Source organism: Dermochelys coriacea, chromosome 3, assembly GCF_009764565.3.
Source record: "Dermochelys coriacea isolate rDerCor1 chromosome 3, rDerCor1.pri.v4, whole genome shotgun sequence".
NCBI classification, from domain to species: domain Eukaryota; kingdom Metazoa; phylum Chordata; order Testudines; family Dermochelyidae; genus Dermochelys; species Dermochelys coriacea.
The window spans coordinates 12,530,812-12,558,296 of NC_050070.1; the positions used below are offsets into that span (position 1 = coordinate 12,530,812).

The 27,485-nt window shown below is 43.4% G+C and overlaps 1 protein-coding gene across 2 annotated transcripts in view; it reads right to left on the bottom strand.

Annotated features, from left to right (window-relative positions):
* TFAP2D (transcription factor AP-2 delta) overlaps window positions 1-27,485 on the bottom strand; it is a 59,416-nt gene that overhangs the window by 12,565 nt on the left and 19,366 nt on the right. For both annotated transcript variants that reach the window (XM_038393743.2, XM_043510119.1), the window contains 2 exons: window positions 18,032-18,173; window positions 8,359-8,472 (listed from right to left, as the gene is read on the bottom strand). In XM_038393743.2, coding sequence (XP_038249671.1) covers window positions 8,359-8,472; window positions 18,032-18,173 — 256 coding nt within the window. The remainder of the gene's footprint in view (window positions 1-8,358; window positions 8,473-18,031; window positions 18,174-27,485) is intronic.

Here is a 27,485-nt window from a genome sequence, read left to right on the forward strand (position 1 = left end):
CACTGAAGGCAGCTTTCAATAAGCAAGAGGAATGGAATCAAGACAGCAGCTGCTGCACATTCCGGTGATGGCGTGACAAAGGGAAAGTGGTATAAATGCAGTGGGTGGGTGTGTAATGATAACATCGGTAAGGCTCTTGAGTTTGGGTGTAATACTGGAGTTTTAAAAAAAAAGTGTTGAATTTCAAAACCTATTGTACTGATTTTTTTTTTAACTTCGAAAAAGAAGGAAGTTACAGCAGTCCTGCTCCTGATTTCTGTGCCTCTGGTTTCTAGGGTGACCAGATATCCTGATTTTATAGGGACTGTCCCAATTTTTGGGTCTTTTTCTTATATAGGCTCCTATTATCCCCCACCCCCATCCCGATTTTTCACATTTGCTGTCTGGTCACCCTACTGGTTTCTAGCATGCCACTTTCCTTGTTATCATGTCAATATCATGCCAAACAGCCACAGGAAACTGACAGCCTCAATCACAGTGATTATCAAGTCATAAAAATGCCCACTGAAAAAATGTCAGTTGAAAGTTGTTTTGTGTCATCCAGAGTGTTAGGCAGAAAACAATTTCATTCACAATTATGCTGATTATTTTTACTGTACGTTTTCAAGCTGTTATTTTATTTCTCCGTTTACTTAAGATTTCCAAAGGTTTTCTTCTTGCTTCTTTTGCCAGTTCCCCCAACTGGCACAAGTGTCACTTGCACGAACATAATATTTCTAATGCCACCATGCCAATTTTCACATCACCTGGCTCCAGAAGCTGGAACTTTAAGTAAAATGCCAAATATTGTGGGCCCAGGAATAAAACTGTGAGGGTTGGCAACACTGAGATGTCATTTTTATGGTACCATTTTTCAGAGTAATAATACAAGTTAAGAGTAGAATTTTAAAAGTACCTAAGTAATTTAGGAGCACAAGTCGCATTATGGGATCTCTATTTAGACCTTGTCTACAAACAAAAGTTGTCCCTCTTTAACAATATCAGTTTAATTAAAGTGGTACAATACTCATAGTGTGGATTCAGTTATACCGGTATAAACACAGTGTAACTATGAGCATGTCTTCACTGGCAACGTTAAAGTGCTTTAAAATGGCTTGTGTGGTCGTGGCGTAGCTCCCAGTGCTCTAAAAAACCCACTTCCATGAGGGGCATCGCTCCCAGCACTGGTGCATTGTCTATACTGGCACGTTACAGTGGCTGAAACTAAACCAAGATTTGCAAAAGTGACTAGTGATTATGGGGACCTCAGGGTTCAGGTGCTTCACTTGGGACACCTTGAAAGGGCTTAATATTAAAGAAATACTGAGTACACACCCTCTGAATATCAGCCTTCTCTAAAGTATCTCAAACTTGGCACCCAAAACCTGAGGTACCCTAAGTCATTAGCCACTTTGAAAATCTTGGCCTAAATTGTTATTAGTAAAAGCCATTTAAAAAATGTACTGTACAATACTTTTCCTGGCAATGTCTTTCTTTCTTTCTTTCTTTCTTTCTTTCTTTCTTTCTTTCTTTCTTTCTTTCTTTTCACATGCCAACATTATTTTGAAAGCAGCTACCATTATGATATCTAGGGCCTAAATTTAAAATCCGAAGCATGTAAACTTTGTAATGCTGATGTTAGCCTGGAGTTTCCTTAAATCCCCTAATAAAGCATTTCATTTTACTTTGCTTCCATGACTTATTAGTGCTTTGGGAATAGCCAGAATGAGAAAGGCAGTGTGGGATGATGGACACTGCCCTTTCAGGCTACAGAAACCCTTTGGGTACCTTCTTTGCAAATATAATTTTGTGCTTGGAGAGATTTTTCTTTTCTATTTAAAATTTATAGAGTCGTGTTTGACCACTAGAGAGCACCTGTGGCAGGTTTGACGACAAAACCCTGTGCAAGGGTAATTAGGACCTCATAACTGTGCTTTCATTACTGCAGGTCTTGAACTTGGGCCCGCTGGATCATGATGCATGAGCCCCCACTACTTGAACAAAAAAACAAAGGTAGTAGCAGACTCATACACTTCTGTATGATGGCCCGATAAAATCGGGACAGCCCCGATTTTTAGTTTTTTGTCCCGTGTCCCAACTGATGCACAGTCGGGACGCCATTTGTCCCAATATTGTGGCTTTGGCCATTCTGGCTGCTTTTTTTTTTTTTTTTTGCTTCAGCAACTCCACTCCAGCCGCCTTTTTTTTTGCCTCCCCCATGTGTCCCAATATTTTGTCAGTTTCGTCGGGTCATCCTATCTGTATGTGGGCTGGTCACTAGAAGCAAACAAAAAGCCACTGAGAGGAAGGCATCAATGTGGTTTCACAAATGCTCCCAGCCTTTGGATGGCATTGAGTTTTCCCAGGATTTGCATGCTGGCTTCCTGAACTAAGTGATGCATTTTGCCTTGAGCTGTGCAAAAGATCTCCCATAAGTCCTGTCTGTACTAAAGTCTTTCATCATGTTTGTAGCCAGGTTATGGAATGATTAACTCCAAACCTAGTTCATATCCATACACGACACGGAAACACATTTCCTAACCCATGGCTCTGCAACATGTACCAACGTTTGCTGCCTGTCAGGTAACTCATGTTATTGGCATCCTTTAACTCAGATCTAGCATGATCCTCTTGTAGGGTAGATCGGAAAACCTAACTATGCTTTTTTAACCAAGTTTAGCACTTTCCTGTTTCCCAATTCTCCCTGCAGGAAGCCATCTCAGAAGGCATTGACAAGGGAATTTTGAAAAACACCCCAAATCCTCTGTCCAGACTCAAGTAGTATAGAATAATTGTTCAGATTTTCCCAGAGTGCACTGATATAAACATGGCTGCATGGTATCAGTGGATAGTCAAACATAGTTAACACAGTGTAGAGCTGCTGAAACTGTGTTTTCTGTATTCAGGTCAGATAGGCATTTCAGAAGCTAGCTGCACAAATGTGGTTGTATCAGTAGTGTAGATGAGCCTATGGTTTATGCCTGTCTACTAGAGTTATGTGAAACTCAGCAGTTTTCAGGCTCACAGGGTAGTTCTTTGAAGCTTTTCCTTGCTTTCAGCTTGCATGAGCTTTGAGTTTTGCATTTGAGCAAACCTAGAAACTCTTATTCCTTGAATGGGACTATTCCTGTCCTTAAACACATGCTTGAGTATCTTGATTAACGGCAGTCTCAATACGAGACGCCACTGCCTGATCTGAGGTTGAAGAATTGAAACACCGGAACATAGGAATTACCACACTGTGTCAGACTCGTGCTCCATCTGTCCAGTATCTGGTCATTGATGCTAGCTAGTACCAGATGCAAGAATATCTGCAGTTGGCAGTTATGGGATAAGCTTGTTCCTAGAGAAAAATTCCTCATCGTACCCAATAAATAAAGGCTAGATTCTTCTCTATGCATGAGAGTTTATATCCCTTCCAATGCTCTTGTTTATGTCCTAAAATTTACTATTCTAGCTCTGGACATTTATGTTGTCCATGTAAATGTGCAGTCTTTTTTTCAATCCTGTTAGACTCTTTTCTCACAATGCTTTTCTTCTTATCAGTTTTGAATTTGCCGCCTTCCAATTTCATTCCACATTCCCTTGTTCTTGCCTTATGAGAGAGAGTAAACAGAAGTTTCCAGTCCACTGTCACTGTACTAAACCTGAGTGAAACTACATCAATTTTGTATGTTTTCCACTTAAAGTCATTATCAGCTCAGATTAGAGTGTGAGAGAGAGATTCCAGGCAAAAGCCTGATATTCTTGCTGTGTTTGCCAAAATGTTTGTAAGCTTTCAGAACAACTAGTGCAAGTCTGAAGTTTGTAACCCCCAATAAATATCTAATGGATTTATCACAGGATAGAAAGCTATGCAACATTATAAACTTCTTCATAGTACAGGGGGTAAAATGTATTCCGAGAAAGATTATTATATTGGATGGGACAGCAGATTTGTACTCTTGTTAAAAAATGTCACTGAATTTTTGATGGCCGCCAGTGGTCATTACCTCAGTTTTATTGTCTCATCTGGGAAATATTAGGTTTGGTGAGCACTGAGCACCCGATTGGCACTCAGATTACAAATAATGCCACTAATGATTATCTTTGCAATCAAAAAGGACTACCAATTTATTTAAAAAAAACAATTTTGCAATGTTGATGTATATAATAAGAATGAATAATTAATACATTTCATGAGCATCAAAGCCCTGGACATTATGACAGTGTATAGGCCAATTTAATCCCTGCCCTAAATGATAGCAATATCTTTGACTTTACTTGAGTCATACCTACTTACATCAGTGGAGAACTTGCCTGAATGAATAGGGCGATCACTTCATCAAGCAGTTTGTGAACTGCACAAAAGCTCACAGCCTGAGTTTGTGTCATTGTACACCACATAATGGAGGCGTGATTAATAGTGTCAAAGGTAAGAAGGATATATTCTTTTTTAACAATATGTTGAACAAATAGGACCAGATTTTCAAAAGAGCTCATCATCCAACATGCTCTTTTGTAAATCTGGCCTATAGACTCTATAATTAGGGAGTGAGTCTCCCACAGGGATAGATGGTTTCTTCTCTTATCAGTGTAGCGGATGCTGACCAGCTGATGTATCTGTGTTGGGAGTCAAGCACACAAAGGCCTTTCTGCTTATCATGATCAAGTCCCTTCTTATCGCGAGGATAGTGATGAACAGCTACTTCTCTGTGTGACCGCTAGAGGGCATAACAGCACCCTGGAATATTAGCAACCATGTCTCAGGCTAAGATTTTGTTGCAGATATTTTTAATAAAAGTCACAGACAGGTCATGGGCAATAAATAAAAATTCACAGAAGCTGAGACCTATCCCTGGCTTTCACTAAAAATTCCCTGACAAAATGGGGAGGTGGGTTCAGCTCAGCACACACTGCTGCTGGGGCTCCGGGGTCCCTCGCTGCTGTAGTGAGTGGGAGCTCCAGGGTCCCCCCCAGGTGGCAGGTGAGCAGCTCTGGAGGGTTCCCGCCACCTACTGTGAGTGAGAGCTCCAGGGAGTCCCCCCGCCATGTCTGGGCAGCTGAAGGGTCCGCCTTCCACAGTTGGGAGATGCAAGGTCCCCCCACCAGGGTGAGGGCTGGGAGCTGGGGGGCGGGGGGGAAAGGCTGGGAGCTCCAGCCGCAGTGCAGAAAATGTCATGGAGGTCAATGGAAGTCACAGATTCCGTGACCTCCATGACATAATCATAGCCTTAACCATGTCTGAAATGTCTGGGATCAAACTCTGGACAACATTTCATTTAAAGATGAGTCCAAGCCCATCCCAATGTTTCAGGGTGTTTGGATCCAGAAATTGGTTTGTCCCGTTATAGAGTTAGAGGACAGATCTGAAATTCTGACTCAGGTTCAGATTACAACTGCCACTTCTCTAAACTGGGGAATGTCTGGCTGAAGCCTATTTCTATTTTATTGTCTGGCTGAAGCCTATTTTATTGTCCTAGATTTTTTACCCTCTTGACCTCGCTTATTGACTGATGTAAACCCCATTGGGACCAAAGCCAATCAAGTGACCAATGAAGGAAGTTCTGCCTTTAAGCTCCAATTCAGCAAGGTACTCAACCTTGTGTCCAAATTTAAGCACTGAGTAGTCCCATTGAAGATAAAGTTAAGCATCCTAAGGATATTCTGGCAGTTGGGATTGAAGTCCCAGTGTAGCAGGGCAGCAAAGGGGAGGATGGGAATCTTGACTTCAGTATTAGGTCCATTCCCTCTGTATCCCTTTTAAATCCCATTTAATGTACTGTGCAAAACATACAGTGATTAGCTGCACTGTGTCACATTTGCTTTGTGTGCATATAATGTGGCTTATCCGTTCCCTCAACAGGATGGTCCCATTTATATCAGCTTATGATTGATGGGAGCTCTATGTGTGTGTGCATGTGGGTGTGAGTAAAGGGGAAACAAGCCCCGGGAGACACTGAGTACTGCATGGCTCAGAGGACTATTAATGGTAACTCGGTCCAGGATGATAAGGACTAAAAGCCATTACTCTTATAGGAGTATGCCATAAGAGAGAGTGGTATGTGTAGTTAGTTAATAGATAAGGTGCCAGTATACGGTGCTAGAGAGCATATAACATTGTTCCTGGGTTTTAGAATAGTAGCTGTGTTAGTCTGTATTCACAAAAAGAAAAGGAGGACTTGTGGCACCTTAGAGACGAACAAATTTATTTGAGCATAAGCTTTTGTGAGCTACAGCTCACTTCATCAGTCTGAATGCATCCGATGAAGTGAGCTGTAGCTCACGAAAGCTTATGCTCAAATAAATTTCTTAGTCTCTAAGGTGCCACAAGTCCTCCTTTTCTTTTTCCTGGGTTTTGTAGCACCAAATACAATTTGTTGGCATGATACACTCCAAATGGCTACTTGTGGGAGCAGTTTACATGCAGCTCTTGTGGTGTCCCTAGCCTCTGTTTGCCTGAAGCTGAGAATGGGCAACAGGGGATGGATCACTTGATGATTACCTGTTCTGTTCATTCCCTCTGGGGCACCTGGCATTGGCCACTGTCAGAAGACAGGATATTGGGCTAGATGGACCTTTGGTCTGACCCAGTATGGCCGTTCTTATGTTCTCTTATCTTAGCTCTTAGCAGGTACCATTTGATGGCTGTTCAATGGCTTATGTGAAATAAATTGATAGTTCCAATCAAGTTATTCAGTGATTAAATATCCACCACAGAGAAACCATTTCCTCTACTGGTAGTAACCAGAAGCTTTGTTGACACCTTGGCAGAAAGGCCAGGGACTGCTGAGCCACGAAGACTTGATTATCCTCTCCCAATCTCTGGGTCAGGGCTGAAGTGTAACAACAGGATAATGTAAAGCTTCTACTGCTACTATCCCTGTCTTGTGCGAAAACACTGAAGGGCTTCTGGCTGACATAGATCCCAACTGAAGCTCATGTTAGTTTATGTGTGAAGAGAGGAAGGACGATTTTGTAATCAAGATATTACACCAGGAATTGTTCCATCCCCAGTTCTGCCATAGACCTTAGCCAAGTCACTTAGGGCCTGATTTTTAAAGGTGCCTAAAGATGCAGATAGGCACCTACTGAGATTTTCAAAAGCTCCTGTTTCAGTCAGAAGGAATTTGGCACCTGGGTGCTTTGGAATATCCCACTAGATGTCTAGCTGCATCTTTAGGTGACTAAATACCTTTGAAAATCTGGCCCTGAATCTCACTGCACCTCAAGTGGAAAGGGCAGAATAATACCTCCTTTCCTCCAGCCAAGGGGGGCAAGAATCTTTGTCGAAGTGAGGGGGCCACCAGCCTGGCGCCGTTGCTTCCACCTTTGATCTATTTATAGCATAGGCAATTTGGGGCAGGGACTTTCTCTCACTATGTGTATGTACAGTGTGGCTCTAATCTCAGTTAAGGCCCCTTAGTGCTCTGTATGTTTCCCCTCTTGTGGCTCTTAGGGGATGTGTCCACTGCCCCACAGTTTGGACTACAGGGGTGTGAATAGTGGTGTGTACCAACGTGCTGCATTGTAACGCCCCCATGTGGACACTGTGGGTGCAAAGTGGAAGGCTCCTACTTCACATTAAAGTCGCCCTGTTTGAAGAGGACTATGTTAATGCAAACTAGGAGCTTTTTAATTCACATCTGCAACATCCACACGGAGGAGTTACAGCTCATCTCCCTGCTGTTCACACCCTTGTAGTCCGAATTGGGGAGATAAGAGAACAGGTGCCACCGTATTTGAATGCACAGTTTTTATGAGATCCAGCTTTGGAATTTTGTCCTTCAGAGCAGAAGCAAAATATCTATCAGTTCCTGTAGAACAGGGGTGGCCAACCTGAGCCTGAGAAGGAGCCAGAATTTACCAATGAACATTGCCAAAGAGCCACAGTAATACATCAGCAGCTCCACATCAGCTCCCCCCTCCCGCCTCCAGTACCTCCCGCCCACCAGCAGCCCCACCGATCAGTGCCTCCCCGTCCCTCACCGTGCCTCCTGCCTACCATAATCAGAAGTTTCACAGTGTGCAGGAGGTTCTGGGGGGGAAGTGGGAAGAGCGAGGGCACGGCAGGCTTGGTGAAGGGGCAGGAGCCATGGAGGAAGGGGTAGAGTGAGGTCAGGACCTGGGGCAGAGCCAGGAGTTGAGCAGTGAGCACCCCAGCACACTGAAAAGTTGGCACCTGTAGCTCCAGTCCCAGAGTCAGCACCTATGCAAGGAGCTGCATATTAACTTCTGAAGAGCCGCATGTGGCTCTGGAGCCACAGGTTGGCCATCCCTGCTGTAGAAGAAATCCAGTTTAAAAGACTTCCCATTCACCTCTCCAAGATCTCTCCTATTCAGTTAACCTCAGCCTTTGTCTTTCTTTGGGAAGTTGCAAAACGACTTCAAAGGTCATACCTGAAGTGTGTTAAATGTCTCTGGATGTCGAGGTCTAATATTGGAGTTGGTCTTGAGGATCCGAGGGGTGATCTGTCTTGACTCAATAGGTCCTGGAATTCTTTACATATTTGTCTAAAAAAAAGGGGGAATCATTTAAAAGGGATCCATGCAATCTCCATTGTGAGGTTGATACCCACACCAGTTATCATGACAATTCAACTATATTGGGTGTAGCATCTTTCAGACCAGCGCTAGCACAAAAATGGTTTAGAGTGCAATGATATATGACAGAAGAAAATGACCAAAAGCATCAGTAGACACACACTGTGGGGGAGGGATAGCTCAGTGGTTTGAACATTGGCTTGCTAAGCCCAGGGTTGTGAGTTCAGTCCCTGAGGGGGCCATTTAGGGATCTGGGGCAAAAATTGGGGATTGGCCCTGCTTTGAGCAGGGAGTTAATTAGATGACTTCCTGAGGTCCCTGCCAACCCTGATATTCTATGATCTATTGTCAGCAGAATCTTCACAAGCCTCTCTGTAGGACCCTGTCTAGACTAAAGAAATAGGTTGTGTTGGAAAACAGGTTTCCTGACCTGTTTTTACACATGATTTTTGCACCTAGAATGGAACAGTTTTAACACCTTTAAAGATGTGTTAGCTGGGTCAGCTACCACACTTTTAAAGGGTTCAATTTTGTCTACACTAGTGGCAGGGTATGTTTGAAAGCCTGTTAACATGCTAGGCATACCCTAAACTTCTCTGCAAAATTTGTACAGACACTGTATAGGCAGGCAAGATTATATCTGCACGTGCAAACTGCACATAAAGTGTCTCGCCTAGCTCCCTGTCTGGGGTCCTGTCCTGGGTCCTCTTAACCCTGGGTCCTGGGTCCTGTCCTGGGTCCTGCTAACCTCAGCTCTGCAACCAAATGCAGCAGTGGGAACTGTGGAGCAAAATGTTCCCAGAGCTATTTGCCCCTGCTGCTGTTCATTATGTCCATGTTATGGCTTCCTGTGGGTCATCTACCGGATCTGAACCCAGGACCTATTACAACCCAACACAGCCCTCTCTCTATGGCTGACAGGAGGACAGTAATTCCATTTTGGAGCAACTTTTGAAATCTGGTTTTGTTTCACATCAAAAACTTTTGAATGTTTTCACTGAAATGGAAGTGTGTCAAAATGTTCCCTTCAGACTGAAATCTGAGCTCTGTGTCCATCCATGGTAATTAGGCCTCATTTAGAGGAGAGTTTTTCACCCCACATCACTCTGACTTAGGCAGAGCAGGTATTTGAAGCAGCGTCTCCCATATCCCACCCAAAGGCCCGCACCATCAGGCTATAAAGTATAAGAAAGTTGCCCCTTTCTTTCTCTGTTGCCTCCCATGCCTGATAAAAAGTTATTCAAAACCAATAGGTCTCCATAAACATTAAGACAAAAATGTTCAAACCAGCGCTAACATCTCTATTCTTGGGCTAAAGGAGTAACTCCATTAATTGGCAGCAGTAGTGGGCTGCTATCCTCTTGCAGAACGCCACTGGAGGGAAGCGTGCAAATGTACATTACACAACTCCGCTGTTAAAATCATCTCATCCCACGTATCTGAGGCCTACTGAAGTTTGAGTCCTTTTAGATGCCACTTTTGTAAGTGATTCCCTTATGAGTCATCAGGTGGGTTTGAACTTGGGATCTTCAATACCACAACCCCCTTACACTAAAGTTGGAACCCCATAAACTATAACAGACTCCCATAACTATAACTATAACTGACCTCTGTGCTAGTCTGGGTTTACTCAGCCTGCCTCTTGTAAATGGGGGCAGTGAATATGGCTCTGCGAGCTGACTTGTTGCATCAGTGCAGACTTTTATCTAAAGAGAGGTATTCAGCACTTTTTCTGGTAAAATTACAGAGAAGTGTATGCATCTGGAGTATACAGTTTTAATTAATCAGTCCCGCAGAGGGGGGAAAAAGACTCTTTTAACAACAGAATTCAGTCAAGTGCTTTGGCTTATACATGATCTAACACACCTAGGATGCCTGTCAGTTCTACCTCCACGTTCTACCTGTTGGAAACGTTCAGCTTAAAAGTTGTTAGGATTTGACTACGGCAAGTGTCAGAACTGAGCCAAGTGCTCAGTTCCTCTCTCTTCCCTCCTGACATGTCAGAAGTCGTTAAATAGGACTGCGGATTGAAGGGGGAGAAAAGCAGCTTTACATTATACATGAAAACTGACAGAGAGCAGTAACCTATTTTAAAGTTTCAGAGTAGCAACCTTGTTAGTCTGTATTCGCAAAAAGAAAAGGAGTACTTGTGGCACCTTAGAGACTAACAAATTTATTAGAGCATAAGCTTTCACGAGCTACAGCTCACTTCATCGAAATGCATCCAATGAAGTGAGCTGTAGCTCACGAAAGCTTATGCTCTAATTTGTTAGTCTCTAAGGTGCCACAAGTACTCCTTTTCTTTCTACTTTAAAGTGGCTTCCCAGGCAGAGAAGACGACTTGGTGGGGTTCCATAGTGACTCGTTCTGGGACAGCCTGTGATTCTGCAGGCAGCCCTGACTAAGGGTTGGCACATGGGAAAGCTGTCCCAGGAGCAGACCAGAGAGGGAATTGTGACTCCAAGGGGCACAGTACTTCTCCTGCTCTAAGGGAAAGCAAGTTACTACTCCTTTCCATGGAGCAGCGTATGCCTCCCTCTGCATCCAGTCATCTACTCAGGCCAGAGAGAGTGGATGGGGTCAGGGTCCTCCAATGGCTTACCCCTTTGGCACCCACTGAGCTATATTCCTAGCCGATGCTCTACCCACTGCCTCCCCTCTCCTTCCTCTCTTGCTTGCCACCAGCTGTATCAGGCAAGTTGCCCCAGATCTCCTCATCATGGCCACAGTCACAGTCTGAGCAGCACCAAGCAGGGATGTGAGGGATGCTTTACTCCAGTCATGGCCAAATGAGGACTGTTAACAACTTAGGGGAGCAGGGTACATATCCAGAAGGTTTCAGAGTAGCACCCGTGTTAGTCTATATCCGCAAAAAGAACAGGAGTACTTCTGGCACCTTAGAGACTAGCAAATTTATTAGAGCATAAGCTTTCATGGGCTACAGTCCATTTCATCAGATGCATAGAATGGAACATATAGTAAGATATATCTATATATACATACAGATAAGTTGGAAGAGCAGCCGTGTTAGTCTGTATTTGCAAAAAAGAAAAGGAGTACTTGTGGTATCTTAGAGACTAACAAATTTATTTGAGCATAAGCTTTCGTGAGCTACAGCTCACTTCATTGGATGCATCCGATGAAGTGAGCTGTAGCTCACGAAAGCTTATGCTCTAATAAATTTGTTAGTCTCTAAGGTGCCACGGGTACTCCTTTTCTTTTTTGCAGATAAGTTGGAAGTTACCATACACACTGAGAGGCTAATTAGTTAAGATGAGCTATTATCAGCAGGAGAAAAAAACTTTTGTAGTGATAATCAAGATGGCCCATTTAGACAGTTGACAAGAAGGTGTGAGGATACTTAACTTAAGGAAATAGATTCAATATGTGCAATGACCCAGCCACTCCCAGTCTCTATTCAAACCCAGGTTAATGGTATCTAGTTTGCATATTAATTCAAGCTCAGCAGTTTATCTTTGGAGTCTGTTTTTGAAGGTTTTCTGTTGCAAAATTGCCACCCTTAAATCTTACTGAGTGGCCAGAGAGGATGAAGTGTTCTTCTACCAGTTTTTGAATGTTATGATTCCTGATGTCAGTTTTGTGTCCATGTATTCTTTTGCGTAGAGACTGTCTGGTTTGGCCAATGTACATGGCAGAGGGGCATTGCTGGCACATGATGGCATATATCACATTGGTAGATGTGCAGGTGAACGAGCCCCTGATGGCGTGGCTAATGTGATTAGGTCCTATGATGATGTCACTTGAATAAATATGTGGACAGAGTTGGCACTGGGCTTTGTTCCAAGGATAGGTTCCTGGGTTAGTGTTTTTGTTGTGTGGTTGCTCGTGAGTATTTGCTTCAGTTTGGGGGGCTCTCTGTAAGTGAGGACTGGTCTGTCTCCCAAGATCTGTGAGAGTGAGGGATCATTTTTCAGGATAGGTTGTAAATCTTTGATGATGCACTGAAGAGGTTTTAGCTGGAATTAATATGCAAACTAGATATCACTACAAAAGTTTTTTTCTCCTGCTGATAATAGCTTATCTTAACTAATTAGCCTCTCACAGTTTGTATGGTAACTTCCAACTTATCTGTATGCATATCTATCTATCTATCTTACTATATGTTCCATTCTATGCAACCGATGAAGTGGGCTGTAGCCCACAAAAGCTTATGCTCTAATAAATGTGTTAGTCTATAAGGTGCCACAAGAACTCATATCCAAAATGGTTATTTCCTGTGCTGGGTGCAAGTTGCAGCCACAAAATTTGCTCCTTTTTTTCCGTTGCATCCACAAAATGCACATCCACCCTTTTACACCTGCAGCTGAATTTTGGGTGAAAATCAGATGGGGCAAGTGGTCAGATGTCCAACCCGCTATTCAATTTTGCAAATGCATTGAAGGTCTGCAAATGGGAGACTGGGTGTCTACCCAGCTGAATGTACTCTCCTCGGTGGCTCTACCACAAATCTGCTCAAGTTGCACATGAAACATTACTTCCTTGGCTGCCAGGGATGGGCAAACCAGTCTGTGTGATATTAGAACCAACCAGAACTCACACCCAAATTTCAGACCTGACTGACCTGAATGAAAGTGAGCTGTAGCTCATGAAAGCTTATGCTCAAATAAATTTGTTAGTCTCTAAGGTGCCACAAGTACTCCTTTTCTTTTAACCTGAAGTTTGACTCACTTTATGTGTATGTTAATGTAAATTAGAGCTCAGTCAAGAATTCACAGAAATCATTTCATTCGATGAATGTAGCCTCTTTTGCTACACCTGGAATATTTGTAACTGTGAGCAGATCACTGTTTTCTCAATTTTTCTCTCAATACAGGGCCTAAATTCAGGTGCTGAACAATATATCCTTAGTAATCTCTAATTACTTTCTCTGATGCTTAAAGAAATATGGGAGAAAACAAGCAAGCAACCATTGCTGGCTTAGAATAACTCACTCAAATGTTTAACTACCTATCGATCGATCTGTGTGTCAATGAAAGTAATGCTAATGTATTGATCACCATATTACCTTAGTTCCATAGCTGTATTTTGTGTCCTTAGCTGAATGATGGTGATGCAATGGAGCGGAAGATATAGAGCTGATGGCATAGCAGGACATCACCTCTTTTGTGCCAGAGGTTTGTTAGGTTTTTTACAGGTAGATATTTCTGCAGTGCATCTGGCTTGTCTGAGGGCTCAATTGCTCTTTTGAGAAAGAGGCGCTTTTAAACAGTGCATGCATGTGAAGTGACTCTGTGCTAGATTTGTGTACATAATTGAAGTTGCCATGTGGGCTTTGTGGCTCTGACAGAGTAATTGTTTTTTATGGCTCCTTGGGGAATTGAAAGAGTTTATCAAGGGCTATCTGCCTCTGGTGTGTTTATGGATTTTCAACATTTGATTATATCTACAGTGAATGACAATCAAAGTGGTATCCTGTTTCTCTCCACTTTAAGTCAGTGGTATGAGTTTTGGACTATTGCATGCTGGTGTTCTACAGCTTTTGATCCTGTAACACGTCCCTGGTCACCTACAACTTCATGATTGTCCCTGTACAGTGCATCACAGTTTATTAGATTATAAACTCCTTGGTTCACAGACTTTTTTTGTTCTGTATGTGCAGTTCCTAGTACAATGGGGTTCTGATGTTCCCTCTAATTTCTCACAGGCCGTGTGCACAAAAAATTTCTTCTGTGCAAATTTTTGAAGCAGAGTTCAAATTTGTGCGTCATGAGACAAATGCACCCAAGCGAGTAAAATGCTTATACATTATACATTATCCCTTTCCCCTCATTGCCAGCTAATAGAATCTGGCAGTGTTGTTAAATGGTGGGCGAACAATGTCAAAAGTCGCCCGTAAATGATATTTCGGCCTGGCTCCGATATAGTATTTCATTGTTGTGTGCACGGTGTTTCACCATGTGCACAGGGTTTAGGATCTGTGTGCACGCACACACATGCACAGCTTAGAGGGAGCAGTGGTTCTGGTCCATAATTGATCATCCCGGGCATTACTGGAATATAAATAATAAATATTTGAAACTTCACAGAGTCAGTAAGGCTAGAACTCAAACCTTATTGCTCTGTAATCAAAGTCCCCTACCCCTTGAGCTGAAGTGTAATATTCAGCAGAAGATAAATAACTAGTGGTAGTAAAATAAACACTCAAACAAGTAGAAAAAAACATTTTTGCTGATTTTTCAAAATTTCAAAAAATGTTGACATTTCCATGACATTTTTCGGTTGTTAAGAAATTTCCACAAGCTGATTGAAAAACCAGAACATTTTCCTGGGGGAAATTTTGTCAGCATTTTTCATATTTTATCAAGCACTTGAAATTCAGAAAAAAGAAAAGGAGGACTTGTGGCACCCTAGAGACTAACAAATTTATTTGAGCATAAGCTTTCGTGAGCTACAGCTCACTTCATCGGATGCTCACGAAAGCTTATGCTCAAATAAATTTGTTAGTCTCTAGGGTGCCACAAGTACTCCTTTTCTTTTTGTGAATACAGACTAACTCGGCTGCTACTCTGAAACCTATCGAAATTCAGAAAATCTCATCAGCTTGATCAAGAATACACAGTTAAGCAGTTCTGATTGTATCCAGTAGAGGGCAGTGCCCAGCAACCTACCCACCAGTTCATTTACTTCCTTAGTTAAACAGCTACATATTTAATGGGAAGATAAAATAACAAAGCAAGAGTAAGGTAGCTGACACCGTAGGGTTTGTTAGACAATATAATCAAAGAAAGAAGGCTTAGGTGGATTAGACATGTCCAGTCCACCGTATGGAAGATCGGAGGCATGTTGTGTGAGCATTGAATGGGGTACACCCCAGGAGAAAATGAGGAAGGCCAAGGACGAGCTGGCAGAAGACAGTGATAGAGGATATTGAATGCACTGGCATCATGTAAGAAGATGTACTGCAACTAGCCAGCAACTGTATTAAGTGGAGGAACTGAACTGTCAGTGGCACAGAATGGATTAAGGTAAGATTAGACACAGCATATCCTTGAGTGTCTATGGTGCCCAGGAATTTCAGTTTGATTTCAGAGAGTGTAACTATCCAGAGCTTCATAGTTGTTACTATGGTGTACACCAAGGCAGCTATGAACTTCTTGTCAACTGCTAAACTAAAGCTCAGATTCTCCTACACCATAAGTAGCAGCTCTGAAACTTGAGCTAATGGAGAATGTTCATTAGAAGCATAATTATAGATGTATTATTTATTATAGACATTTGTATGATGCCCTTTTTTCTAGTATCTGGGATCACAATACCTTAGGGCCTATGATTCTGTGTGGTATAGTTCAAATTCCATCGGGTAGAGGGCATTTGTAACATACACACCAGCCAGTCCATTACACTACGTCACCCTTCGTATGGTTTGATAAATTATATCTTTACCTTTAAAGGTATGGTTAACTGACCAACTAGCAAGTAATTTTAGCTGGTGGAAGGGAAATATGGCATTTCTATGACTCTGAAAATATTATAGGGTCATAGAGGCAATGGTTGCATTGAGGATCAGAGAGCACTTCCAGTTCAAACTGCCGTTTACTTCCCTCTTTATTTATTTTATCCATATCAACGTATTGTGTATACAGAATGGGGGGTAGGTTATGACCTGGACTATGTATTTGCACTGGGGTGTGCGGTGGATAGGATAACCTCTTTACGAGGCCCTCAGATGGACTGGCTGGATTGTGGGTCCAGATATGCAGAGGTAAATGGACTCTGTGTGCCCACTACTCCTTACCCTCTCTGTGAGCAGGTGGCTGGTAAATGGAGAAAGTGGCAGGGGAATGGGCCAACGTGTCCCCCGATGGGCCAGCCAGTAGAGCTGAACCAGCCTGGGGAGGATGGTAATTTGTTGGTGGTATAAGCCAGAGGCAATTTACTATCTCCCGAGGGGAAGGAGAGAGAATAGAAGAATTTGTGCCTTGGAGGGGTGTTGCTGACTCACCATGCCTCCTGGAGTAGTTCTGGGGTGGTGCAGCTTACATATACCACCCCTTTGCTCAGGGCTATGCCTGGAGGCACAATCAAGCCCTAAACACTGAACGGTTTAACCAGAAGCATAGCTATGCAACTCCCAATGAGCCAAGTGGTGGTTTAGCAACTTTTGGGTTATTTACTTATGCCTACAGTTGTGAAATGCATCAGACAGCTGATGCATTTGAGGGCAGCACATAAGTATAATAATAACAATACTTTGCACTCCCGTCTTTCATTGTACCCAAGGTTCTCAAAGGGCTGCAGTACCATGAATGAATAAAGCTTGACATCAAGCCAGGGATGCACATGCATATCCTGAGTCACACATTGTTCTCAGTCTGTGCATGGAACTCTTATTTGCCTCGGTAGGAATTCCACATGCAGAGCACTAGATTTCAGAGCCCTGGCTGTGCTTTGCCACTTAGAACGCAACCAAGTCTTGGCTCTGATTCGCTTAGAGCATTGGACATATAAACGACGTGATGACAGCAAAAGTCTGCTCTGGATAGACAAAGATACTTGTGGTCCAACAGTACATGAAAAACTGTAACCATGCATGTGTTAACCGTAAGGTCCAATGGGTATGCATACCTTCTTCCCAGCAAATTACCTTTATTTCATGAGTTATATTCTGGCAGGGTTTGTTCCCATTTATTTTAGCCACTAATGAGGCAGGGTCATCTTGTGAATTGGGAATTCAGGAGGGCTGGCTTCAGTTCCTGGTTCTGCCACAGACTTCCAGTGTGATGTTGGGCAAGTCACCAAGGCCCCGATCTTTATAGGCATGGCTGTGCTCGGCATCACAAGGCCTAATGTATTTAGGGACCTAAATCTCATTTCCAAAAGGGATTTAGGAACTTAGGAGTGTAAATCCCGTCAACAGTCGAGATCTAGACTCCTCAGTGCCTAAATCCCTTTTGAAAATCAGTTAGGCTCCCAGCTCAGTTAGGCGTTGCGATGCTGAGCGCAGGAAGGCATACATTGTTTTAAAAATCTGGGCCTTAATCTCTCTGGTGGAGATCCTCAGTTGGTGTGAATTGTCATAGCTCCATGGACTTTAGTGGAGCTGCAACAGTTGCACCAGCTGAGGATCTGCCCTCTCCCTCCTCCCCCCGTGCGTTAATTCCCCCTCTGTACATTGGGAATAATCATGAATTATTAGTTGTATTGTCGTAGCAGATTGGAGCCCTAGTCATGGAGCAGGATTGTGCTGGACACTGTACAAATACAGAACACAGAGGTGGCCTCTGTCCCAAAGAGCCTGCATTTAAATAATGCTCCCTCCCTATTTATGCCCCAATCTTGCAAAGACTTATGCACATGCTTAATTCCCTGCACTGAGAGCAATCCCAAGGTAAACTCTTTGGTTAAACGCTGTCTCTTCCTGTGTTTTGACAGTACTTAGAACAAGGGGACCTTGATCTTGCTTGCTGCCTCTGGGGGCTATTGTAATACAAATAATAGTAAACCTCCCATGATCCAAATGAAAAGCGTTTGGACACATTTCTTGTGTTGAATGATTTTTCTTGCTTACTTTGTTGCTAGGATCATCTTTTTCCTCGCTGTCTGTTCTTTCTGTTCCATATGCTGTCTGGCAAGATGTTCTCCTACTGCCTTGGCTGGGAACTCTGTTTCGCAGGTGTAGCCAAAATCCCTGGCCAAATGTAAGGCTTCCCCTGGAGGCAAACAAAATGGGTCAATCAGTTTATACAAAACTTTTTTTAAAATAATTTTTTCAGCTATATATTTAAAAAACAAAGTAAGAACAACAGGTCACTTCAGTGTGAATACATCCTTGATCTCAGTTACTCCAGCGTAACTGAGATCAGATTCTGGCCTCTTGGCTCTGCTATTATTTGTAGCCCAGATATGGGGCACTGTGTAGGGGATGGAGGGGCACGGTGGCCACTCTTTCTGCCTTTCAGTTGGAATAGCAGCTCTGAAAAGGCTGCAGTGAAGTCCTGCTGGTGAGAAGATGGATTCCATCCATCTCACCACCATGGCTGGGTCCTTTCCCCATTCCCTGGAGTCTGATTACTGAGGCTTTGTGCGGGTGGGTAGTGGATTTCACTGCAGCTGCATATCTTTGAATTTTCCTTTGTATGTTTATTGAATGGGTGGGTTTCCTCAGTTTAATTTCCAGTGAAACCCATCTTAAGTGAGCAGCCAAGGGATCAGAAAATACCAAAAGGTGGGGCCAGATTCCCTGAACTTGCCAGAGGGAGGTGTCAATTACACTAATACCTCTTTCCATTTAGAGGGTGATACTGTTGTCATCTCCCTTAAGTTTTTTTCTGCCACAGGAACATCTTCAATTTCCACATGCAACCCCCCCCACTGTCTTCCTAAATCAGATTGTCATACACCTAATGGCATGTCTGAACCAATGAAATGCATGCACTGATCACATGACACTCATTATGTGACATAAGTCGACATCGACTTTTGCAAGCACAATCTGTTTGTGGATGCTCAAAACCAGTGGTCCTCAACCTTTCCAGACTACTGTACCCCTTTCGGGAGTCTGATTTGTCTTGCGCACCTCACTTACAAAATCAAACATAAAAATACAAAAGTGTCACAGCACACTAGTACTGAAAAATCACGTATTTTTTCAGTTTTGTCTGTATGAAATTTTAGTTTGTACTGACTTCGCTAGTGCTTTTGATGTAGCCTGCTGTAAAACTAAGCCAATATCTAGATGAACTGATGCACCCCATGGAAGAACTCTGCATACCCCTAAGAGTACGCATATCCCTGGTTGAGAATCACTGCTCAAAAACATATTTTGCCTTGTATGTTAAAAGCATTTATTCTGGATCCGGAATGCAAGAGTATACTCCTGAACTGAACAAAGGAACTGCCCCAGCAAGCTAAACATACTGCTGAGTTGGAAAAAGGAAACTGGTTTCTACTATTTATACAGCACCTAGCGTAACAGAACCCTGATCTTGCCCCTTTAAAGCTGAAGGGCTGATTACATAATGAGCCACATCTGGGAGAGATCAGGATGACTGCCCTATAAAGAGCAGCAGGAGGCTGCAGTGAAGGGGGAAATGCTCAGGGATTAGAGACTTCTAGGGATGAGCTGGCTGTAGCAGAGAGTCCTGGGAGTTAGGACTGTTGGTAGGTCTACACTGCAATGTAAGCCCATGTTTGAGCTGGGGTTCAAGGCTAATACTCCTTTGCATCTATATGTACAATTGCACTAACCCAGGGCTTGGACTCAGTGTCCTGAGTCCAAACCCGAGTCAAGCCAGAACCCTGGGTCTGAGCCCTATTGCTTTGCAGTGTAGCTGCAGCACTGCTTGACTCAGACCCTGGGAGTCATCTGGAAGTATCCCACAATTCCATGGCACAACTTCCTTAGTCCTCTCTGTGACTCTGAAACCCCAATATTCACCACTGTCATGTAATTAGGATATGCCTTATACAAAGTGTGCCTTGTGAGGTATCATTCTAAAAGTCTTGATCTGCTAGACAGTAATATCTCGTTGGATTGTATGTGTTATCGTCGTATGCGAAGTTATGAAGTTTGGCAATGTCTATGTAGCTGAAGCATGTCCTGAGGTTGAAAACACCCACAAACAGCCTTTCAGGTATGACAGTAAAAAGGCCAAACAATGTTAATGGCTTACTAAGGAAATGCACACAAGCACAAGGATTACCCCAGAAACTGTGTACAGTAGAAACCTCTCAGAGAAAGCACTATACAATGGGAACTGTTTGACTCAGGTCACAGCAAAAGAGCTTTTCAGCAAGTGGGGAGAAGATATAAAAGGGGGAAAATGACATTATGGGGGGTCCTCACTCTCCCTAGAACAACACACCTGGAAACATCTGAGGAACAAAGACTGAACTGTGAGAAGGGGAAGTGATGGTCCCTGGCTAGAAGGATCTTTAGCCTGTATATGAAAACCTGGGAAAGCCAAGGCAACTTGCGCCTTAAGAATCTGCCAGACTGTTTATCACTCAGGGTGAGAATTTGCTAATTTATATCCTACCTATCTAGTGTGTTAAGCTCAGTTTGTGGGGCGGGGGGCGTTATTTACTAAGGTAATCTGCTTTATTCTGTTTGCTATTCCTTATCATCACATAAAATCTATCTTTTGTAGTTAATAAACCTGTTCTTTGTTTATTCCAAAGCCCAGTTTGTATAATTCATAACTGGGGTGGGGGGCAAAAACCTGTGCATCCCTCTCTCCACACTGAGGGAGAGGGCGAATTTCAATTAGCTTACGCTGTACCATTCTCTGTGCAGCACAAGACAATACAATTCTGGGTTTACTCTCCAGAGTGGTTGTGCATTTGAGTGCTGGGCAATTCCTTAGCTGAGCTCTCCCATGCAGAGCTGATCTCAGCATCTATGTGACTATAGTTGCAGCTGGGTGTGTCTCTACCTGTGAGTGTGCTGGAAAGGGACTTGAGAGCTAGTCACAGCAGTACAGAGTAAGGGGAACCCAGGTTGGTGGGACAGGCTGGCTTAGTGGTATCCTAGTTCCAACGGGCACCCCAGGGGGAACCCATCACGCTCTCTATCCCAACAATCTGCAATCCACTCTATTGAAAACAGAAGCTCCCCTGCCCCCACACTTGGCAAACGACAGTAGCTCAGGTCAGCACTAACCCGTTCAGTTCTGATCACCGATTTTCAAACGCACTATCAGTCAGAGAGCCTCCTGGGTTTGAAATGGAGAGCGAACTGATCAAACCTTTTGCAAAGTGAGCTGCTTCCTGGTAATGTGCAGAATGGGCAGTAAAGTTTTTCCACAGTCCTAGGGCTAGAGCAGCCGCATTTTAGGATGGTCACTCAAGGGACTCTGGGATAGGTTACTTTGACTCATGTCTGCACACTGAACTGAGGACGTCAGAACCCTAGGTTAGAGCATGGCTCAGAAAATGTTTAATCTAGGGGTAAAATACAATGTAGATGTTCAAGCTCAGGGTTCCCTAGAATGGATCAACTGACACGAGTCCCATTAACCCTCGGCTTACATTGCAGTGTAGACATACTCTGAGACTCCAGCCAGAAAAGTCCTGGGAGTGGCCTCCCAAAGCAAGAAAGGCTCCAGGCTGCAAGGCCTGGGAGAAGGAAGAGAAACCTTTGTTTGTGTGGAGTACCTGCCACGTACGGAGGGTACATGGGAAGCGGCCAGCTGTGTTACAGGGCCCAGAATAATAATGTTAGCATTTGGATAACATTTTCAAATACATGCAGGCAAATAGAAAGCAAATGTGATTACAATTGCAAATACTGTTCACCAATTGATTGCATGTATATTGGAGCACTGCTGAGTACATAGCTGTGTTGACACTTATGCCAAGGTGATTATAGTTTTGAATTTTATATCTTGAGTTGGGACTCCGGCTCTGTTTGGGTGCTACTTCAGTACAAATTAGGTGTAATGACATCTATCTATCTATCTATCTATCTATCTATCTATCTATCTATCTATCTATCTATCTATCAAAGGGTATGTGTATATATGTCTACATGTATTGTGTGCATATATATTCACACATACACATAACTTTAAAATTATGTATTTTCTGGAAAGAGAAAACTGATGTCGATTTTATATAGTGCTTTACTGAGACATGGCATGTAAAAAGAGCTTTCTGTGTTAAAATTTCAGGTTCTAACTATTGTCGCCTATGGGGTATGATTCTTCACACACCCTCATTGTTGAGCAGACCTGAGCCTTTGTCCCAATACCAGCATGCTGTTTATTTAGATGCAGCTTTTATTATGTTTTTATATACATGCCAGTGTTGCACATTATTTTGATTAGTGCTTGAGGGAGTTCTTAACTGTACATAGCATCAAAAAATAAGAAACACATAGCATGAAATTTCTCTTAAAATGTTTCCTTTTTTTCCCATCAAAATTCTCACAAAAAAATATTCATTTGAAAATAAATGGAAGCTGAGCTGTATGAGGTCTCTTTTTACATCTGCTTATGATCTTGGTGATGTCACCTTGGTTTCTTCCTTTCCTGGCTATTGCTTATTTCAGTGGAGTACTAGTCCCTCCAGATGGATACTAGCTTCCCATTAAAAACCCTGCATTTTCCAATCAATTGCCCTGTTTAAACACAAAAAATGACTTCATTGCTAATAGCCAGAGCATTTTCCTGAGTCGGAGACAAAAGATGGCATCAGAGACCATTCGTTATTTCCCTTTAAATCTGGGCCACTGCCTTGTTTACAGCTATAGCTGACACTGAACGGCAGCACGTTCCTATAATGCTTGACAATTGACCGGGAAGATTTGCATGATTGAAAGGGACAGTTGCTGAGGTTGAGCTGACACAAACAACTCTAGAAAGCCCCACTGGAGGGACCAGGCTGTGTACCTTGACAGGCTTCTGACAGCAGGTGCAAGGAGCAGCGTGAAGCTCTCCTGGGCCTAGCCAAGACTGAGGGATGCTCCTATCCGGAGTGAAGGAAGAGGCAGTGTCCCAGGAGGGGAAAGCTCTGGATCTGAGTCTCCTCTCCTCCTTGGTTTTACCCCCATCTGATGCTACTATCCAACAGAACTCTTATGCAAGGAATAGAGGTGGGGGTGGATGTTGTCTTTCCACTCACCAGATGGGAAGGGAGGAGGGAGGGATGTGAAAACAAAGGCTAAAGAAAGGGATAAGAAAGAATATGATGTTTTATATCAGGGCAGACAAAAAAGCCGTTTTCCATGCTGACCTATTTACCAGGAAGTGCAGCACTTGGGAAGGGATACTGAAGAGCTGATCATTGAAAAGACATGTGTACGGTACAATAAAACTGGTGTCTTCTTGGGGTTTGGCAGAAAAAATCCTGGGTTGTCTTTTTTTAAGCCTTGGATTTTAAAGTCATATTTTGCTTTGTTTAAAGTTCCAATTGTCTGATAAAAGAAAAGGAGTACTTGTGGCACCTTAGAGACTAACAAATTTATTAGAGCATAAGCTTTCGTGAGCTACAGCTCACTTCATCGGATGCATTACATAGTCACTCTTGGATTTTTCACCTTGTGAATCATAGAATCTCAGGTTGGAAGGGACCTCAGGAGGTCATCTAGTCCAACCCCCTGCTCAAAGCAGGACCAATCCCCAATTTTTGCCCCAGATCCCTAAATGGCCCCCCTCGAGGATTGAACTCTCAACTCTAGGTTTAGCAGGCCAATGCTCAAACCACTGAGCTATCCCTCCCCCAAATCACACTATGGCTGGCTTATTCCCTTCTGTGGGGGAGCCCCTCCAAGAAAATGTGATCTCTGTACTCCTGCATGCTTCCTTCAGTCCACCCCAGGGCTCGACCCCAGGAACGTTGGCTGTAAGAGTACAACCTGCTACTCTAAAGAACTAGCTCAGTACTGTTGCAGACTCAAACCACTTATCTAAACCAGGCCCTGGAAGGGACAAAGAGCTCATTCTGATGCGGGCTGCACCATAATGATGTCCTAAGTAGGTGGGAAATTGTGCCTTTGCTGTGGTAGACCTAGGTGTGGATTTTACTCCCTCCTGAAATCCATCACATTCAACCAACTTGGTTTATTTGTTTCAATTTCAGCAAGGCCACATGAAAAGAACTCCTAGCCCTGGTACTAAGTGCCCTTGACATAGAAGCGGAAATACAATCCGATGAAAATGCAACCAGCTGGAGCAAACCAGCCACCCTCCTCTGCACAAAAGAGGCCACAAAAAACAACATTTCCCTACTTCAGCTTCCACAAAAACCACATCCCCGCTCGTGAAATGCACAGAACTTCTGCAATTAGATGAGCTGTGTGAGGGGCCCCAAAGATCAACATATTCCATCAATTTCACACCCAGGGAAGGGGAAGAGTGAATTCCTAAGGACTTAATGGACAATTCCCTGCTGGTGGCTCCTTCTGTTATATTCCCAGAAAGCTCTTCCTCAAGCAACTTTTCTCTCCTCTTGTAGGCCTGGTTTGACATAAGTAACTTGCCTCATTTTTAGTGGGCATAATTGGGAAGGCAAAAGAAGGTTATGTTGTAAATAGGGGCTTGATAAACAGTGTGCTGGAGTCTGGGTGTCGGTGCTAGCTAGTTAAGATAATCAGCAACACCCTGATGTCAGGGACTATGCACAAGATAAACATGGAATGTAAAGATCAGGTTCCACGTAAACAGCAAACGGACAGAGCATGCTGTCCAGAGATTGATTCCTGCAGAGTAACCAAGCCATTCCAAAAATGTGTGATTTAACGTACAGCAAATGTAATATGATGTGTAAATGTATATAAAGGAAGAGGTTGTTTGTGTAACTTGGGATATGTGGTACATCCTGTACCCATCTTCTACGATTGTGTCTGATCAACTCAGTGTCATTTTGCGCTATTCCAAATAAAGGTACCCAAGTGATGAAATCCAGAGTTGAACTGAGTGCTTTGGATCCCAGAGAACTGGATGAAGTGGTCTCTCAGAACTGGGCAAGATGTTCTGCATAAGCCGAATGGAAAAGGTTTTGGAGGGAATCCCAACTCCTCTATAGCAGCATGAGAAAGGCAGCATCTCAAGTAGACTGATCTCAAGGTGTTTAGGGCTTTATAGGTCACCAGTCAGCATCTTAAACTCCACCTGGAAACTAACAGGCAGCCAGTGCAGATCCTGGAGCACTGGTGTAGAGCACTCATTATGTGATGCATGGCTTACCAGCCAGGCTGCTGCCTTCTGCACCAGTTTCCAAGTTGATTTAAGTTGTGGCCCCATATAATGCACATCGTAATAACTTAATACTAAAGAGAGGAAGGATGGCCCGGGGTAAGAGGGGTAGCTGGAGATCCAGGTTTAATTCCTTGCTTTCCTACAGATTTCCTGTGTGACCTCAGGCAAGTCTCTATGGTTTTGTTCCTCATTTGTAAATTAGGGGAAATAGCACTTCCCTACCTCTCAGAAGTGTCGGGAAGGCAAATGCATCAAAGCTTCTGAGATGCTACAGAAATGGCTGTTGGATAAGTATGATAGATGTGACAAGGGCATGGGTGATGGCTGTGTTATCTATATGATCATGTGGGAGTTTAACAAGGCACCCAGATTTGTAATTTGTCTGTCAAATGTGGCCAGTATAATCCTTCCCAGTTCCTGGTGTAAGCATGTTCTATTTCCCTGGAGCTTTTGGGGACAGCTTCACCAGTAGCATAAACAGGTTTCACTTTGATTGTAAAAGGCAAAGAAGTGCAATTTGTGCTAATGTGGCATTCAGGGGGCATGCAAGGTGAATGTGACTTATGTGCCACCAGAGCCAGGCAAATACTTCAACATATTTGCCAGGAACATTTGTTCAGACAGAAACTTGGATTCACTTTGGCTTTGTTCCCACCCCTTTGGCGTTCACTTTCTATCAGTATCCCAGCAAACCAGTTGAATAGCCGGAATGCTCAGGCAAACAGCTAATTTTAAGCAGGCATTAGCCAACAGTGAAGTTTGCATCACAAACGAGTGCTCATTCTGGAAACCTGATTCTTAGAGGCTCACACTCTTCCAGCAGTCAGAGAACAGAACCAACACCCTGGGGTTTGATAGTGGCTTTGTCAGTAGCCCTGAGTAAGGGGCAGTGGGAAGCTCACACTGACTCTTGCAAGTTGCAACCCCTTCCCTGTTTTCCCCCTTACTGCAGGAGGGAAGTAATTTGCTACTGACTTAGCCCAGAAGTAAATTACTGCTTCCTGCCATCACATGACCAGCTGTGCTGGCAAGCAAATTGGGGTAGGAGTAGGATGTAACCAAGGCTCTGCCAACACCCTGTACCTCTTTGTCCAGCCCCTGCCCACCTACTGAGTAAGTGGTCACGTAGCTCTGCCTTACTTCTGTGTGCCAGCACCTATGCTCTGGGTAGCCGATAAAGGAGTGTAAGGGGCGGGATGGTTCTTACTCCCCATATGCAGGTTTATATTCTAAGGCATTGTCTACAGTAGGGATCTATCTTCATTACAACCAGCTGTGATCTGGGCAAATCTGCAATGCAGACAAGGCCTAAACCGCAAACTAGTCATATGTGCTTAGTGAGGCTTGATCACACAAGGAGCTAGGTCCCTCCTGCCAGGTGCTGTGTGTTCTCCACTCCCACACTCGTGCTGACCATTCCATTGTCCCCCTTTCAAACCCGAGCTGCCCTGTTTAGTTCTGAAGCAACATGTAGGGTATTATCCTGTCAGGTGCTGAGCTCCCACTAGAGCTCTCAGCACCTAGGAGGAGCTGTTCCTCACCTCTCTGGGGCACAGAGCTGCTCATGACCAAGCTACAGGCCAGCAATTATCAGCAGGAAGTGCTTGCTGAATGCCTTTCAAATTGCAGATAAATCCTTGGAAATCTTAATCCTTGGAAATCTCACGGGCAATTCTAGGTTTGACAAAGGAATTTTTCTCACAAAAATTCTTTATTGAAAAATGTGTCCCCTTTTGGGGGGAAATTTTAATTATTTTGAACCAGCTCTAGGCAATTCATGAAGAGACACACACAAAAAGGACACATTTGCCAGAGAAATAGTCCCATCTGTAGAATGGGTATAGAATCCTCATCTACCTCACAACAGCACGGTGACACTTCTTTGGTTAATGGGTGAGATTCCCTAGTTAGAAAGTATCCTATAAATGTGAAGGGAAGCATGATCTAATGAATAAGCTATTGGACCGGGAGATGGGAGACATGAGTTTTAATTCCTGTCTCTGCCAGTGATTCCCTCATGAACTTAGGCAAGTCACAGTGCCTCTTTGTACAAAATGGGATGAAGATATTTTAATCTAGGGATGAAAATTGCATATTGATACAAATTATTACATAGACAAAGATGGGTGAGGTAATATATTTTGTTGGACCAACTTCCGTTGGTGAAAGGGACAAGATTTCAAGCTTACTCAGAGTTCAGAACTTGTCTTTCACCAACAGAAGCTGGTCTAATAAAATATATTACCTCCCCCACCTTGTCTCCTTAATATTCTGGGGCCAACATGGCTACAACACTGCAAACACATTATTACATGACAGTATTAT